Source organism: Clytia hemisphaerica, unplaced genomic scaffold (genome assembly GCF_902728285.1).
Source record: "Clytia hemisphaerica strain Z4C2 unplaced genomic scaffold, Clytia hemisphaerica genome assembly, whole genome shotgun sequence".
NCBI classification, from domain to species: Eukaryota; Metazoa; Cnidaria; class Hydrozoa; order Leptothecata; family Clytiidae; genus Clytia; species Clytia hemisphaerica.
In genome coordinates, this window is record NW_027104545.1 from 101,217 (window position 1) to 119,776 (window position 18,560).

Below are 18,560 nucleotides of genomic sequence, written 5' to 3' on the forward strand. Positions count from 1 at the left end.
CAAAGGAAAATGTACATACGCAGAGAAAATATTTTCATAGCCCCCTTTTTGCTTGTTTTTTTGTCGAATTTTACGCTTCTTATACACATGAAGAAAAAAAAAGTTTCTTAATAAACATTAAGTTTCATGTATGAAATAAAGGTCCGAACCAAACTATTTGAATTCGAAATTTTCTTCAACCGAGGGGGGGGGGGTTGAATAAAAAAGTACGTACTTACGAGGAGGGGTGTTATAGTCATTTGCGTACAGGGGGGGTATTCGATTTTCGTGCGTACGTACTATGTGAACGGCCCTTTATACTAATGATAATCTTTTTTACCTAAATTTGAATGGGATAGTGACATCGAGAACATTAAGTTTAAAGCTGGAAGAGCGATGCGGTGTTCATGCGTTTTAGATATAGGAAATAAGTGTATTCGTTTACCATCCAAGAGTTTCAACTCTAGCCTCGGGGCTTTAAAGGTTTTGTTTTTAAATAAGAGTGGTATCGTTTGCTTATTCATCAATTTTAATTTTCAAGCTTTTTTATATTGAATTGACACGGATGTGGAGCAAGATTGTCCAGAAAGGGAAAAAGAAAAACATTTTTGCCTATATCAGCACAATATAACAATAGGTTGACACTGTCCTGATATGAAACGGGAACACTTATGTAAAAATAAAACCTTTAAACTCATAATTGGAGAAATAAGATTTATCATTTAGCCAATATTCCAATTCATCTACAATTCAGGTAAAAAGGCCACGAAACGGTAAATCTTCGATATGTTACTTTAATTTTCCGAATTGCGCTCTTCCAGAAAATGTCCGTACATAGGGGGTGGACGATATATTGTCCGGGGGATAGCGAAAAATCATCAAAATTTGCCTTGTCGGGGGCAAAAGTCCCCTGAATCCAAAATTCTTATTTTATCTTAAATATTCAATAAATTACGGCTTAAACGATATATTTAACATAAGAAATAAATTTGTAATGGAAATGTGTCAACTTTCGTGACACCTTACTATCAGAAATGTCATCATGCTCAAGGTGTGAAAATTTTTAGGTGTCAAAATTTTTTTTTCCTTTTGAAGCTAGATAAAAGTAAGGAATCTAAAGAAAATTTCATCCCAAAAGTTCCTTTATTTCAGGAGCTATTAAACAATAGTTTCACCTCGAACAGAAACAGTCGTCCCCCCTAGGACGAATAGGGTTAAAAATTTCTCATAAAAATTGAATAGATATTCTACACTTCATAACAAATCAAAAATGGATGGGAGAGTCTTACTCGTCATTGTGTTATCTCAATTCTTTAGTCTTAGAAAAATATACGAAAATCTTACAAAAATACAATTCTCAAATGCTTAAAAAATTGATAAAATTGCTTATACGTGCAGGTTTAAAACTTTTAAGTTTATAAAAATGTTATGAATATTTAGAAATTTAAGCTACAATATAACAATGTCCTAAATGGTTGAACCTCTAGATCGTCTATTTACATAACCCGTGGATCTAAATAGTCTCGTTTTGTGTCGATCTCATGATAGTAGCGCATTGAGGGAGTTCAAAGCTGTTGTCCTCGTATTCCAAGCTAATAAGGTTCCTGATTAATAAGGAAAATAATTTTGGCATCATAACATTTCTACTTTTACTTTAGAGCCTTCAGACAATCCTCGGATCGATTCTAATAGGATTTCCATTCATTTGTGGGGAGGGGATAAATCACGGTACTAATATTTCAAATCTTACCCTCCTAACCGAACTTCGTCGTTACGCCTCTCGGCGACTTTTTGACTTTGTGAGAGCCCTACTATTTGGGTCACGTGTAATTCAAACAGCTGACACATTTTGAGTTCGACGAAAATTATGCAAGAACTTATCTCCACGAGAACTGGTTTAGGCAAATGTCAGTAAGTTGGTTCTTTTTGCCTGAAATTGACTAAGCTTTTGGGTTATTTTGACAAACACTCATTTCGACAAAAAAATACTGCAGTATCCCGATTGAAATATATCCCGAGTTTGTGCTCGCGAAGGATTCTTTAAAAAAATTGAAAATCTTTAAAACTTCGAAATCGTAATATATGTAAAGTTTTCAGCATTTTTTAGACTTTAACACATTTTTTAAAGTCAAATAACAACCGTTTTTATCTGATTCAAGGAACATTTGTCACTTTTTAGCCAATTTTTGTTTGAAAATTCTAATTTTTATCCAACGATTCGCGAAAGTTCATGCTCGCGAAATTTTGTAAGCCTAAAGTAACATGCAAGTCACGCTGTGGTTGATCGTTCTGAGTTCGTGTTTTGACTGGAAGACGTGTTACTGTATGTTTCATCGGGAGTAGTGCCCTGAGTGTTCTGATAAACTTCTTCTTGTTGAAAACTCGTCTCTTGATCGGTGGTACTGTTCAAAGACGAGGGAACTTGATACATGAAATGGTCGGCGATATCTTGGTGACTACGTTCTTTTATACTGATCCCACGTCTAAATTGACGTCCGCTTTCGCTTGCCGTTGAATCGTGCCGTATGTCCATTCCCTGTGCACTGGCACCCATTGGTCGACCCCCTTCACTTGCAGTGGAGTCGTGACGAGAGCCGATCCCTTGTATTGTGGACGCTGAAGAGTTTTTTCGACTTGAAGAATCGAGAGGAGAGTAGATGGAATTTCTGAAGATGAAGCCTTTTTCATTTTCAGGGGTTTGTTGTATAGGACTCCTCCCTTTGAAGGAGTGGTCGTAGTCATCCAAGCAGGGGACGGATGGTTCGTCGCGTAACGGGTAGCCAGCTGTACCCCATGATCCTTGCTTTTTCTATGGATAAAAGAAGACGAAATCGAAATATTTCAACTGCCTAAAATTGGAAATTCGTTGTTATCTCCAAGACACAAAAAAACCCTATATGAGGAATAAATTCAGGTTAGTGAAAATTAAAGGAGTAATGATAGTTTATTTATGTATGTTTATATCTATCAAACAGTATCGTACACTAGGTACCTATAACTCATTGTCATAACCGTAACAGGAAATTTGATTCTATAATTATAAATTCGGAACACGCAATTTTAAGCATCGTTCAAAAAAAACGAAATGCTCTTAGTTTGCTTATGTGTGAGTTGTCCTCATGGTACGTACGCGAAAAAATTCCAAATATTTGATACCCCTCCCCCTTTTACGCAGCGATATTTGAAATTAGGCGATTTAAACAATAAACGTACAATTTTGCTAAACCCCCTTTCACTCCTTCACTGTGTACTATATGGATGGCCCCTATTATAATGACTGGTTTATTTAAGGGGCACTGTATTGAAGATTTTGAGGAAGCGCTTACCTTAAAGCTGGTTCCAGTGCGATCGATTTGGTCGTATGTATTATCCACCTTTCGTCCGATAGTATTCGAATTGATGTGATCATACTCGCCCTTCCCGCCATCAGATGAGCCGCCCCAACTCGGATTTCTTCCGCCCAACTTATCGTAATTTTGCTCAGTGAAAGAAAGATCTCGAGGTGAATAATCACCATAGGAACCAGTCGAATGCTTTTTCTCGTCGTCAAGTTGCACTCGTGAAAAATCCACTCCCTCACCATATAAATTATCGTAATCAGGGGGTTTGTACATGGGGACGTGTGACATGTTATCTGCACTGGTTTTTGTGGATAATGTAGCAGAATTCATTCCGATATGTGAGTATCCTGGTGTGTCATGCATATCCTGGTTATGGAATTTAGGTCTTTGGTTCATAGGTTGTGGGGGCTGGGGATGAGGTTGGTTTTCACCGATGGCTGTTTTATACAGTTGGTCATAAATCTTGAGAATATCATCATCAGTAGTCTGTTTACTTGCACCAGCAATGCGCGCTTTCTCATCTAATAGCGCTGCAACAAATGCGTCGACAACATTAAACATTTCTCGATCTTGGCCAGCGTTTGTTTCAAATTTATATACACCTTCTCCCATCGGTGCACGCCTGCCAGCTTCAATGGTGAACTCAGAATGTCCCGAATCCTCGTAATTTCGAATAGTCTTTATCGGCCACATGGCCAAAATAGCTCTGGACTGCTGAAGCGCTAATGTGATACCCCATTTGGTGAAATGAAGTAAACACCTTTGCTGAGCAGCACCTATATTATGCATGTCTTTCACAGAAGCACCAACAACGCTGAAGATCCTTCCTGATATCGATCGACTCAATTTGGTTTGCATTTGAATCTGGCACGCCCAAAGATTGATCAGTTTCATTTTATCAGAAGCAAAATACCATTTCTCTTGTTCATTGTTCACCTCTAGAACTTTCTCTCGTCCTTTAAAATCGTTCAGTTTGCAGACTTTATAGCGTGGATACAAGGAAAGTTTCCTTTTGGGGATTGCAACTCTCCACGCCTCTTCTTTTTCGTAAGACAACAAATAGCATTCATCTTCATTACTGGCTGACTGGTTGAACACAATAAACCTTCTCTTCCATTGCTTTTTACCGGACAGTTTGCCCCATGCGCCGGACGACGAATCGGAATAAAGTTCCAGCCATCCTTGATGTATTGTGATGTCCTGTTCCACCATGATCCTTAACTGAAACAAAAAAAAAAGTTACGACATGAAGAAGGTCAATAACCTGAATATTGAGGTGAAATAAAAAATAGTTCTATATACATAAATAGTCGAACGTGTGCAACGCACTGGGCTCAACTTCAGTGGCTTCAGATTATTCCCAAAGGCCCGATTGTAGCAAAACAAATTAGTTTTAAAACTCATTATTGAAGTCACAAAATATCGTTTTGGAAAAAACTCGTCCCCACGCCCCAAAAGTCAAAACTTTTGAAAAATGAAAAAAATACCCCACCAAATTTCAGCCAAATCTGATAATTTTTGAAGTCTCCAGGCTGCCCCAAAGTTTTGGGACATACACATAGACAGACACACAGATATTCGAGTTATAGAGGATTTAGATGAAGAAAGACAAGCTGACTTAAAACGACAAAAAAGCTGTGTATGATTGTGTTAAAATAGAGGACCACGGGACCCTAATTCAGCTTTTGATATCCCAACGTTAAAAAAGGTTCATGTTAGAGAATTGCCTATTTTCCTCAGATGATTAATTATACTGCCAGCCAGCTTGCGAGACACTGTAGTCTGAATCGCAGACCTCTATAGATATACTTCCTAGAATATAAAAACTCTTTTTGTTAGAGGATGAGCTGAAGCCTAGAGACACTAACACACTGCTTTTTGGATCGAGTGCATGAACCACAAGGAGACAAGGCCAGCACACTCTCACCTCATCCACAATGTATTCCTAATGGAATTAAAGTTCCTATTGTCTGCATGTCAAGACGAAAACATCCATTTTCCTCACAAAAATGAAACAAACCTGGGAAGGACTAATTTCCTAAAATTACAATTTCAACGACACAATCAAAGCGATGCAACCTTATCCTCTGATACTACAACCAAAGACAAAGTCTCTGACGAAGCTCCGGTTTGTAACTTTTACTCTTCAAATAATGTACCTTCAAAAATATTTTCATCAAAAAAGAAAACTGAACCAAGAGACAGGCGAATTTTAGAGACCGAGAAACTGCAGAAAAAGTTTGTTAAATTTTTTCAAAAATCCTTTGCTCAAGAAAGGGAGCAGAAAGTAGGTCGAGCAACCTCAAAAATCAAATCGATCCAAAATTCTTTTACTCATACACAAATTGCTTCTCCAAATCTAAACCAAAAGTTGGACCCTTAATTGATCCGACACGCTAAAACTTAACTTACGATCCCCTTTCGATTGCAAATATCCTACAAAATCAATACAAGTCTGTCTTTACCCAATTTCTACAGAACTATGACCTTCCTCAGTTCGAGTCACAAATACCCAAGGATATCAATCTGACTATCAAGAAATTTGTCAAAGAAATCAGAACACTGTCACCAACTTAAGCACCTCAGAAAGGGAATCAAGTACAGAAAACTGTTTCCCTCACATCCCACATCCCACGTTTCAAAGGTCTTTGAAAAGATTGTTCGAGCCAAGATACAGAATCATTAAGAAGAAAATAATCTATATAACAATAATCAACATAGCTTTAGGAAAGGCTGATAGTCAATTGCTTCAACACACTGAAAGACTGATTCATGAAAATGAAAACAACCTTACCGTTATCTATTTAGATTTTAGTAAAGCTTTTGATAGAGTAGACCATACGATTTTGGTGCATAAGTTTTGAAAAAAATGGCATAAACGGGAAACTCCTTGAATGGATCAGATCTCATTGAACCCATAGAGTTTCAGTAAACTCAACTTTGTGCTCAGAAACAGAGATTATTTCAGGTGTGCCACAGGTACTTGTGCTTCTGGTATCGTTTGCAGACGACACTCAATTATCAGTGCATAGCTGGACCTCTTCATATCCTTGGTTAGAAAAAACTATACATGGTTTCTTTTTTGTTTAGAATAAACCAGTCATCAGACAAATTCCACACATTTTCTCAGAAACTTTAAAATTATCTGCTATTATTATGATTTTCTGCTATTATGGAACGGTTTTGTATCAGAATTCCTATGAGAGATTTTTTAATTTATTATTTTATTATTTTATAATTCTTTTTCTTTCTTTCTTTCTTTCTTTGAGGCCATTCAATAAGTACGTTCGTCACCGAGGGGGGGGGAGGGGGTCAGCAAAAAAGCGAACGAAAACGAACGGGGAGAGGGGGGTCAAGACTATCTGTGTACGTTCGCTTTTGCGGGGGGGGGGTGCTTGTCACAAGCGTGACTTTTAACTTAGTCTATGAAAAATCTTTTTCTATCTATCTCCTAATTACATTTTATCTTTGAATCGATAACCAAAGATAATTGTTAATCCCCTAAACAATTGTGTATGTTATAATTGTTTAGTAATTATTAGATAATTAGAGAGCAAAAACTTAAGGTGCGATAAGATTAAAGAATAATGCTAAAATCATATTCTTTGAACTTGCCTTGTCTAAATTCTCCAATTATTTTCAAAGGAAAAAGGGGGGGGGTAAAAATTTTGAGATAAAAACGAACGTACAAAGAGGGGGGGGGGGTCTGAAAATAGGGAAATTTGGACGAACGTACTTTTTGAATGGCCCCTTTATATTAATACTTTCACTTTCACCACGGCAATTTGGCCACCATAATTTTTGTATACAATTCAATATGGTGGATGGAAAGGCGAAAAGGTCTATAAAAGATGGAATTTCTTAATCCAAAAAGAAATATCTACAGAACCACAAAAGCCTTTTAGAAATTTGTTCTTAAAAGACATAGCATATTCTGTTTTCATGCCATTAGAAAACTCCACAAAGACGGAGTACACACATCAAGCTTTCAAAGTACGCAAACTGAAAGCAGTAATTATGACGTCACACACATCACGTTTTGATGTACAAGGTCAAGCGAGCCCAACCATGTCAGTAAAAGCAGCTGTAAATCAGGGGTTCAGTGATTTGATCATTTGGCGGTTCTACAGGAGTATAATTAATTGTCAGCCGAATAAGGATTATTTTTTATCTTTCCTGGTGATTTTTCAGAGTTTATGTCTAATGTTATGGTTTTTTAAAGTGCTTGTTCTAGAGATGAGCGAATTTAATTATTTTTAGTTTTCAAGAGCTCAAGCAGTATAGACCTAACTCTTAATACAAAAATTACGAGAAATACATATTTGGACTTTGTACCCTATGCTGCACGAAAGCACTTAAGCCAGATGTAATTAATTGAATCAATAGAACGGTATTTTTGATCGAACTTTGTTGAACTTAATCGAGCAGAAAAACAATGATAAAACCATGTATAATTATTACAATATGTATGATACAGTAATTATGCATGGCTCTATCATTGTTTTTATGGCTGGACTACATAATTATTCAACAGGACGTCCTCTTTGAAAAAAGGTCTATGGCTGTCGCTATTGAGCTGGTTCTTTTTTTCAATCGCGGTTTTTTTAGTAAACCCAGGGTAAGATTAGGCTACAATCTATCACAACCTGCTTTATTTGAAAATCTGCAGGCCGTCTGGAATTTTGAAAAATAAGAAGAAATTGCGATTTTTTAACAAGATTGCGGATTTTTTCATTTAAGCATCATACACCATCTGAAAGCTGAGGATTTCAGCTTTCTAGTGGTGAAATTTATTTTTAGCTATCATTTCCAGCATTTCCAGCATCTCCAGCTCATTAGCGATAAGCTAAAGTTTAACAGTCATCGGGCCGATTTTCAGACCGCACCGGCAAAACTCCCCACACCCCGCCACACGGAAGACTAGATTTCATCCGCCATTTTTGGCGCGATTTTGGTGCTTCCGAAAATTATTTCTTGCTGGCGTGGTGTAAGGAGGCGATTCTTTGAAAAGGGTGATTTTTTTGTGTTTTGAAAATCGAATAACTTTGGGAATACTTAACCAATTTTAATAAATGACCCCTTATTTTTCTCACAAAGGTAAGGACTTTCAAATAAAATTAGTTTGGTTTTTTAAAATTGAGGGGAAAATTTTGTCCTGTCCACCCTACCAAGACGCGCAAGAGCAGAGAAGCAAATTCAATCTTTCATCTACAAGATTAAACTTTAAAGATTGGCTTCAATAAAAAGTATACTAAAACAAGGATAAAAGAAACTTATAATCAATGCTTACGACTTATAGATTGAGAAGAGTTGTGGATGGTGATGGATTGCCTGTGTGTCTGGTTGTGGACCCTGGTTGTGTGGCTGGTCTGTGGCTCTGGTCTTTGGTTTGGCTTGATTTCGTACTTGATGCTGCACTTTTTTATAGCTAAAATCGAAAGTAAAAATATAGATTCTACGGTGGAGTTCTTATCAATTAAGCATGGTTTCTACATATCAACCGCTAAATTAGCTCGAAAAGTCGAGAAAATCCATATAGAAACCGGTCCCTCTCTCTCCCGTAGATCTTTAATAAGTTAATAAACATTTCTCTGAATCACTTGGCCATCGCGTGACGTCAAGAAAGGTGTAAACATCCCATTTCGGTTCATCATGATCACAAATTGTGATCTCTCATCTGGCTTAAAAATGAACAGAAAATAGGTATATCTTTGTTAATTTTTAAATAATATCAGCTATTAATATGTTTCTATTTTCACTGGACTTAAATTGGAAACTCGATAAAACATTTTACAGTGTAGAGTTGTGTTGTGGAATAGACCTTTTTTCAAAGAGGCCACCCTGTTGAATAATTATGTAGTCCAGCAGAAAAACAATGATACACCCATGCATAATTATTACAATATGCATGAAACAGTAATTATGCATTGCTGTATCATTGTTTGTATGGCTGGACTACATAATTATTCAACAGGGTTGCCTCTTTGAAAAAAGGTCTATGGGGAAACCAACTGTGAACTGAGACAGGCAGTTTTATTAAGCTAAAGGTTTCCTTCTCCCTCACAACAACAAAAAGAACAGGATTCTTATCAAGTGGATTGTTAATTTGGGTAATAACGCTTTTGAAGGTTTTGATTTTTTGGGGATTTTAATTAAGATTTGGATTTTTTTTATAGCTATGTGTTTTGCGGTAAAGCAACTACCGTCAACTGCTCTAACTTGGGACTATCCCATGTTTTGGGACATACAGCAATTCAGCCACCATTTCATCGAACCTCCAAAGTCATTTGATTTGAGTTAAGGAATGGCATAATAAAAAATGCACGATTTCTCTTTCGATTTTACAGTATAAAGTGAAAATACAGACCAGATATGCATGCCCATGTTTTGACCAACCGTCCCAAGTTTTAGAGCGGTTGACGGTAAACGTTGAAAAAAATTCAAGTTGGGACACTATCCACAAAAGATTTTTGTATTTTTGCAGAGTTTTTTTAGACGGTTCCATTTCGTTGCAAATGTTGCCGGGTTAAATACCGTAAGTTGGTCTAATGTTAGTTGACATCCCTCTTCTAATTTTGACACCCTTCTGTAGAGATAGATAATGGGAAGGTCGGATCACTGATTGAAATTATTTTTCTTTGCTTAGTGATTAGAGAGGAATAAAACTTTTGTGGTTCTGACCTTCCTATTATTCCTATCTTTAAAGAATAGTGTTGAAATACGTCTGGGGCATCATATTACGCGCAAGGAAAAAATACCCTGGACATTTTCTTTCGAAGCGTTTTCAGATGTCCGGGGCATGTTTCAAAGCACCATATGATGGCGGTTTGGCGGTCGCCCACGTTAAAGGAGTGGTCAAACTAACTAAATTTCCAGATCTTCAGAGCTTTAGCGTGTAGGGGGGAATTTTCACATCTAGTCACCAGATAATCCCTCAGCCCAACCTCGCTTTTCCAAAATTATTTTATTGCGCATCAAACCATCCATATCAAAAATTTCAAAAGGGAAACGACGTTGTCCTCCTGTATATATAATTCGGAATTGCAACATTCTGCAACCTCCACTCCAAGGTCCAAATGTCACGCCGAAGAAGAGTGGGTTCAGGATCGTACTGAAACTATCTTATAACCAGCCACACATCCACCAGAAACGACAAAAGAGAGCTGGTCAGATAAGGACTTTCTTGGGAGCTGGCAGGGTTGTGTGGACATTAGACCAACTTACGGTACTGATTATGTTTGAATGAGTTTAAAATAGCTTAGTTTGATTACTAGGAGAAGATTTTAGTCGGGAACCACATAAAATGGCACACTCATTTAGAGTCCGGTTGTGTAAATGCACGTCACAAACACAGAGCTTGACTACTAATGTACTTTATAAAATAGTGGTTTAGGAGAACGTGACAACTTATTGACTCAGTTCTGCTGCATATGAAATTATCTGCTCCGTATTATGAAAATAAAACCTTCATACTTTATCGGACGGGGCATTGGAAGATTCCCAGCGGTATTGCATGCTAATTCAGGAGATGGAATTCAGGTATGCATGCCAATTTTAACAAAACCTATGTATCTTTTTTTTTTGTCTTTTTTAATTTTGTTATTTTAGAACGTTACGCGTTGAGCTTTTCTCATGGGTGTGACTCTATAAAATAATTTTTGTAATGTCAGAATTTGTCTTTTAAAGGACATTGAAAGGTCTTTTTTCGATTTTTTTCCTTCTAGTGTAATCTAAAGACTCAAGAGCTTTAACATCAATTTAGACAGGGTTTTGTCATAAAATAAGGTTGTTTTTCCACCCAAATCATGTTCCTGCCAACGACCAGACTGTCTAGACAGAACTGTTATCGTGTCCTACATTACACAAATTCTTAACAATGGGTAAACTGGACTTATTTGCGACCTGTCCCGTGGAGGAAAAAGTTTTCTCATTTGTTTCCAAATTTAAAGAAAAATTTAAGTTTTCCCTATTCCAAGACTGGATGAAGACCTTCTGTAGATGTCAACAAACACAGCTGACTAACCACAGCTTTTCTATCATTTTGCTTTATTGCAAGAATACCCTGTTTTCTGAGGTCCCTGAAAATAAAAGGCGCACAAAAGTTAATAGGATTAAGGTATTAAGCACTCTAGGTCTTTATCATCTGTACATTTTGACAATCTGCAAGCTTGAGTTGGTGAGGCTGCTTTGAGAGGCTAATCTTTATCCATTTTGATGTTATTTTCATGATTTTTGAAGTTTTAGAAGTTTGTTTTCAGCCATTTTTATTGAAGGATGTTGAAAAAACATCTTATCTTTCTAATCGACATAAAACTAAAAGCTGAATCCTGCTGAATCCTACTGAATCAATTTCTAATCATTGATTAGTTTTTCACACAGTATATAATATGCCTTTTTTCCTGTTTGTTTAGTCTCCAGTGCTTCAACAAAAATACAATGTATATATATAATTTTAAACAGAAGTAGTGGTAGTGTAAAATTTTATTTCTAAGACAAAAACCAAATTTTCACTAGGTACAATATCTGAAACTTTACAAATGTAAGATAATATCTTAGTTATTTTACTACATCTTTAAGTTTACACAATTAGAGAAGATAATCAGGAAAAAGTTTGCCCTTTTTGATAGTATTTTGTTTTGACTGAAATTCTTGAGGGTTAGATCTTGTGCACTCTACATAGATTTTGATGCATTGACTACAACTTTTTATTTTCATCCTTTTTACAATGAAATTAATTTCAAACATAAGGTATGTAAATGTTTTAGCTAAAATTTAATGGGTCAAGAATTCAAGGGCCAAGCTCTGCACCATCCAGACCTTTGTTATTGTTTACAAGCTGAGAAAAAACTGGGAGACAACTCTAAATTTCTCAAGACTGGCTATTTTTGCATCAATTGAATATCTAAAATCTTGCTCAATTCATAAAAGTATCAATAATTCTTTATGGAGTGAATTTTTTTATCTTTATAATTCACTTAATTAAGAATTAGTGAGTAAGAATTGGAACTTTGCTCTACGAAGAGTATTGAGCACTCTTTTAATATTTGTTCAACAAACACACTAAAAGTATCAATAAAATTTTTTTTTGGATTCATGAGCTTCAATTTGGGTAATTGAAGCCAACTATTAAGCTGAATTATTTTAGCCCCCATGTTAAGTGATGAGATTTTAGCTCCCCCCAATTACATAGGTCCCCCCCCAAAAAAGTGGTTTAATTCCAACCCCCTCCTTTTTGGGGAAAGATTTAGGGTGTAACCCCCTAGCAGGGGGGGGGGCTGACGCTGTAAAGTTTCTATAATTGAGTATTTTATTCTACTGTATAGTGAAGGGATTTTAAAGACATTGTCTAGATCTCATTGAAAATTGCTCTTTAGATCTAGAGAACTCAGTATTCTCTACATTTTAGGATATCCAATTGCGGTCGGTTATTAACACACTATTTTGATTTTATATAAGATTGAATATTTTTGGTATTGAGAAAGCTATTATTGGTAGAATCTTTTATCACAGTTCTTTGAATTCATTTTTTATATAATTGATGGGTTTTGAAAACTGTGGTTAATAGACATCAAATGTTCCATATACATTTTTACAGTATTTGCATAGCAGGAAAACTTAAATATTTGGTGTGATTTTGCTTATATATTTTAATTTATTGATATTTATCAAATGATTAATGAAAATGATGTTATCTAAGGGAAGGAAACACATCTTTGAAGACGTAAGTTTTTTTTGTCAAAATCCAGGTTACTAAATATCCCCCTTTCAAACCTAATGGAGTTTCTTGTTATTGTTTAGTAAACTGGAGTCTCATTAATTTTATATTTTTCTCAATCCAAGATGATCTCCTTTTATAAAATAAACAAAATGAATCAATGGTTTTGAAAGAGGTAATATCAAGTATTCCAAAGAGGTTTTTAGAGTGCAATGCCAAAAGAAAAAATATTGTGCAAGTCTTTCTTGTGATATAAGCGAAACTTTTAGCCTAGTTGTGTTAAAGTAATTTACTGGAGGGCTCATGCATCGGTCAAGCATTCTTTGTTGTCTTCTTACTCTTTTTTACCTCACTTTTCTTACGTTTAGCAATTTAGTTGAATCAGGTCATGGGAGTCTATTTCACTTGTGGGCTGAACCTATATATTTAGTTTCTTTGCATAACTTTTAATCTGATGTTTTAGTTCAAATGTTAAATGATTTTCAATTGAGGAGTAACATCACACTGTCATATTTCTTTCCTTCTTTTCCATTACATGATCTAATGAAATATGATTTTTTTGTAGGAACTAAACTATCATTCGATTTGACAGCCAATCAAGACGTGGTATTTCTTGTAGGAACATCCATTTAAGAGTTTCTTACCCCCTTTTTATTGATTTATGTTGGAATAGAAACTTGGTGTAGGTTGATAATGTCATTTTTGCTTTCAATCCTTTTATATAGACTTATAATTTTCCTTTTGTATTACGTTCAGATCAAAGATAATAGGAACTTAATCATTTTTTTGAGAAATGAACTTGATTTGAGGGAGTAAAATTTTGACAGGTTGTATAAGATATTTTTTGCCTTTTCGGATAGCTTTGAATTTTCAAGCGGCAAATTGACCTCTCTTTTATAACTTGTAATCTTTTTATATTTTTCCTTTTCATACTGTGATAATAAGGAGTGATGCGAAGTCTGAATTCTAACAGTTTATCCACACGACAGAGAAAAAGAGATTTTTGTTAATATTGTCTTACTTATATTTCATATTGATATTATAAGATTCATATGAAAGATGATGTTTTGTACAGAGCCGTCTAGAAAACAAAGTGAAACGTATCTCCCTCTTGACTTGCAATTTTTTCCGACGGCTTTCCCGTCCACTCTTTTCGCTGGTTTTCATTTCAATGTAATGAGATTAGTTGCAATGAACACTTCACAATGATTTTATCATTAGCAGCGATCATCATTTTAATGAAAACTACTTTCTAATGATCACAATGATGTCATCTCAATGATGATGTCATTGTAATATCCTTTTTAATCTATCATTATATGGAACCAAGTCACGAGTCATTTCTCACTCTCGTTTCGTCTTGTCAAGAACACTTAATGCTATCCTTCACAAAGTTTGATGGGTCTTTCTATTTTCATATGCCAAAATTTTTCTGTTTGTATTGAAAACATGAGCCATCGATTGGAGTGTTTGTTTTTCATAGACGTGACAAAATCTATGACATCATTATTCGAATCTCCATCTTAACGCGTAAGCCTTGTTTTATTTAGACAGGTACTGAAAGCAAGAGACTCTTTAATGACAAAATACATTTTGTTGCCAAATTCGTTTTTACTTGCTTAACGTTTCAGTACTGATAGTCGACAAATTTTAGTGATTCTCCTGTGAAACTTTTAAACTTTGTAGGCTCTGTGTAGGTTGTTTTGATTATGTTTACAGTTATGTGGTCTGTTGGAAATTCAAGACGCGATTTTGGTTTCCGATTGTTGTTTCTATAAGGAATATTATTACGATATACACGTTTTCTTATCTACAATCAGTTTACTGTTAGTGAATGGACTGCAGGCTGATGCTTGATCCATATGACGTGAAAAGTCTTATTGGCGAGGGTAATTTCGAGTGGAATATGTTTTTGCAATCAATCAGTTTTGTTGTTTTTTTTTTCAAGACACAAATTAGTTTTTACTGTAAAGGATGATCTCGTACTCACTTGTAAAACGTAAAACGCCTTGTACATGTTGCTGCCTTCAGACTTGTTTATCACATTTTTTTCGTCAAAACAAAGCATTCATACCATTCAGTATTGCAAAGGAGAATTGTTCAATGAAGGTGTTATATTGCACAAATTCAATACTCATTCAACAAATCTAGTAGCCAATACTTATCATCGAATGGTTCAATGAGTGTTAAATCAATCGTTGTTTTTATCGTGATTTTCTTTACGTCGATCCTTTGGTGTTTGTGACACGTTTGTTTTTGGATAGGGTTTAGCTACTTTATCTTTTAAAATGTTGCTGAAGTTTCCAAGACAGAAGACATTTCCCAAGAAAAGCATAATCAACGTCACATTTTTTCACATTTCCTGTGATCTACATTTGTCTGTCAGGCAAGATGTTTTTGAAAAGTGTTGTGGATTAGAAACCTTGCTTTTCATTTCATCTTGTCAGGGGGAAGGATTTTCCACATGAGAAAATAAACGAGTCGTTAGAAAAAATAATCCTTTAGTATCTTAAGATATATAATATTAGATGGGTTTTTAAATTATTTGAGCAATGATACGTTGTAAGATTGAGATGTCGTTCAAAGATGTGGACGTGAATTTACAATAAAGCATATCGTTTCAATCTTGAGAATTTGAATAATCTTGATTCAAATCTCCGATACTGACCTCCGGCTATTCGAAAGCTTCATTTAATTTTCTAAATATACCGGAGAAAATGCTTTGTAGGACTGAATGAGTGTTTAAAATCACTTTGAACAAAATTCAAAACATTTCAGTATAGCCATACGTTTTGTTTTCCGTTTAACACACCGAGTGAAAGAGATAAATATTTTCAAGTTTCACTTTCAACATGCATAGTCATTTCTTTTGAAAGATTTTCAACTTTCGATCATCTATAATCAAGTTTATGATAATACATTTTAAGTTTCTTGTTCTTTGGTTAATACGTTGATCTCGAGGAAAATTTTGATCTGCTCGTACAGTACTACAATCTTAAAGTTTATGTATGAAATTATGTATATGCTATGAATTAAGTTAAGATCTGATAACATTCCATATATCTTGTTTTCTTGTTTTCAGTAAAAAAAGAGAAACACGTGAAACTATAAGAAATGAAATTTTTATTGGTATACATCTTACTGGGATACGTTGCAGTATTCGTGAAGTCGCACAACGAATTCACACCTGAAGGGTGTTTATTGGTGCATAATGAACTGAGGGCTTTGCACAAAGACACCCTATCCGTAGAATACGATGCGGAACTCGAAAAATCAGCGGAACAATCGGCAAATTTCGTGAAAGCTACGGGTGGCGGTGAAGACACGTAAGTAAAGCCAGCAGGAACAGATAATGTGATCAAATTTTGACTTATTCTAATATACAGTATTGTAGTTGACTCGTTTTAATATGATCGGTCACCCTTTTAAAGAGTAGAACTAAACGATTAAGAATTTCACTTGAAATCGTGAATATCTTTTGAATAGGTTTAAATCCTTCTCCTATCCTTACATATATATTGTAGATTATTTTCAAGCACTGTTTTGAAATTTGGTCTTCATGAAAGGAAGTTTTCTGTTAGAGTAGTCTGAGTCAAAAAGAAGAAAGAAGTTTATTATATTTCACATATATTTGTTAGCTATTTTTGTCCAAAATCCTTGGCTTTTTTAAAGGTTGGGGGATGCCAAGAAGGGGGGATCATTTAAGAAGGGGGATCAGACCCCATTCCGCACTATGTCTTGATTTTAAGATTAAACTTAAAGATTAAAACAGAGTAACTTTCTTTTTTCCGACAGGCGACCGACGCGAGTATTACCAAAGCGACGCCGACGTCATGTTGAAGATATTGATAAAAATGTTCACATTGAAAGTTGGGATGGCGATATCTACTATCCCGATACTTCGTAAGTTGAGTTTTCCCCTCGTCCATGTTTCGTTATAATATTCGATTAAAAAACTATTTCCAAATAGTGCAACTTTTGCTTGACAGGAATATAAAGCAATAAGATAATCCTTCAATATTCTAAAAATATATTATAAGTAGCGAATTGAAATTTGTACGATGCGACAAGCAACGATAATTATTCTACAATTTTTCAGGTTTACACCGCAAGGGACTGGAGAGAGTATTCATAAAATGTGTTGTCGAACTGCACCTCATTGTCCGAGAGAATTTTTCCACGGTCTCCTGTTTCCACCATCAGCTGAGGGTGTCGTAAGAGATTTCTACAATGAGGAGATGAAAAGTTATGATTTTGCCAGTGGGAAGAAGAAAGCTCAATTTTACACTCAAATTAAACATTTCACCAACATCGTGTGGAAGAAAACTTCGAAGATCGGATGTTTTCAGACCAAGATGGATAGCAATAATTGTGTTTACACCGTCATTCATTATAAAGAGAAAGGAAGCGAGGGAACGCCTGAAATCTTCAAAGAAAATGTGGGAGTCCTGCGTAAGTTTCTTACCTTATCTCACTTATGGGAAAGATACAGAGGTAAATAGAATAAATCAGAACTTTAAAGAGGCCAGGTTTGCTAATTTTCTTTACACCCGTGATGTGACGTCAAACATCTTTCAATGAATTGCCCTTAAAAGTGTATATGATTTTCATCTAATGGTTCAGTGGGTAAAATGATAATTGTGTTGAATAGACTTTTCTGTTTTCTACATTCCAGTGGATTCAGAGGAGGACTCGACGAACATTGTGTTGATCTTTTTGATCGTCTTTTTCATCGTTCTATTCTTGGTGTTGGTAATCTTGTGTTATTGCTGCAGGGACCGGCTCTCCGAAAAATATTACGAAATCAAAATCAAAACTGATACAATGAAGGCTGAGTAAGTACATAAGAAAGATCAGTTTCTATGAGTTTATACCCCTGTGTCGCAGACCCGCTGGGAGCCCAGCCCTACTGGAAAGATTTGCAAACATTTCCCCGGTGGGAAAATACCTTAGAATTTCAGCCCCACTTGGAAATTAACTTTTATTTAATTATTTCATTCACCTTAGAACAAAGGAATTTCTATCATCATTGGGATTTCAATACAGGAATTTTTATCCCCACTGAGAAAAAAGTTCCACCGGGGTTGTGAGACAGGGGTATGAGTTAAGATGACATGATAGATATAAGTAACTGTCTTCACATACATATAAACAATACAAAAAAGGGTGTCTTTTCTTCCTGACCAGTCCTGACTGATATATAAACAATGCATAATCTTGAGCACCACGAATTTTTTTCTTTTAGTACGAGCTTTTAATTAGACATATTTTTCGACCTGCTAACACAGCATACTTTTCTTTGGACAGGCAAGAATTGGAGACAGACTCCACAGCGTTCTGGTGGTTAAAGATTTTCAAGAAACGACGTCGAACAGTGAAACGACCGACACGTGCTCGATCAACGAAAACTCATCAAAGTTTACGGGACCGAAACATTTCCATTGAAGTTGTGCATACAGTAAAACCACAGCGAAGCATCAAACAACCTCACCGTGCTCGTGGTCAAAGTACGCTTCCCAAATTTT

General features: G+C 35.6%; 2 protein-coding genes across 2 annotated transcripts in view; one reads left to right on the plus strand and one right to left on the minus strand.

Moving 5' to 3' along the window:
* Window positions 1-1,506: 1,506 nt before the first annotated feature.
* Window positions 1,507-8,719, minus strand: LOC136822670 (uncharacterized). Its single transcript, XM_067078961.1, has 3 exons — window positions 8,611-8,719; window positions 3,306-4,541; window positions 1,507-2,788 (listed from the first exon to the last, which is right to left on the minus strand). Exons 2-3 carry the CDS (start codon window positions 4,530-4,532, stop codon window positions 2,249-2,251), a joined length of 1,767 nt encoding a protein of 588 aa, XP_066935062.1. The 5' UTR covers window positions 4,533-4,541; window positions 8,611-8,719; the 3' UTR covers window positions 1,507-2,248.
* Window positions 8,720-16,117: 7,398 nt separating this feature from the next.
* LOC136822675 (uncharacterized) overlaps window positions 16,118-18,560 on the plus strand; it is a 4,333-nt gene continuing 1,890 nt past the window's right edge. The window contains exons 1-5 of the mRNA XM_067078967.1: window positions 16,118-16,361; window positions 16,831-16,938; window positions 17,135-17,487; window positions 17,711-17,870; window positions 18,343-18,542. Coding sequence (XP_066935068.1) covers window positions 16,150-16,361; window positions 16,831-16,938; window positions 17,135-17,487; window positions 17,711-17,870; window positions 18,343-18,542 — 1,033 coding nt within the window. The 5' untranslated portion in view covers window positions 16,118-16,149. The remainder of the gene's footprint in view (window positions 16,362-16,830; window positions 16,939-17,134; window positions 17,488-17,710; window positions 17,871-18,342; window positions 18,543-18,560) is intronic.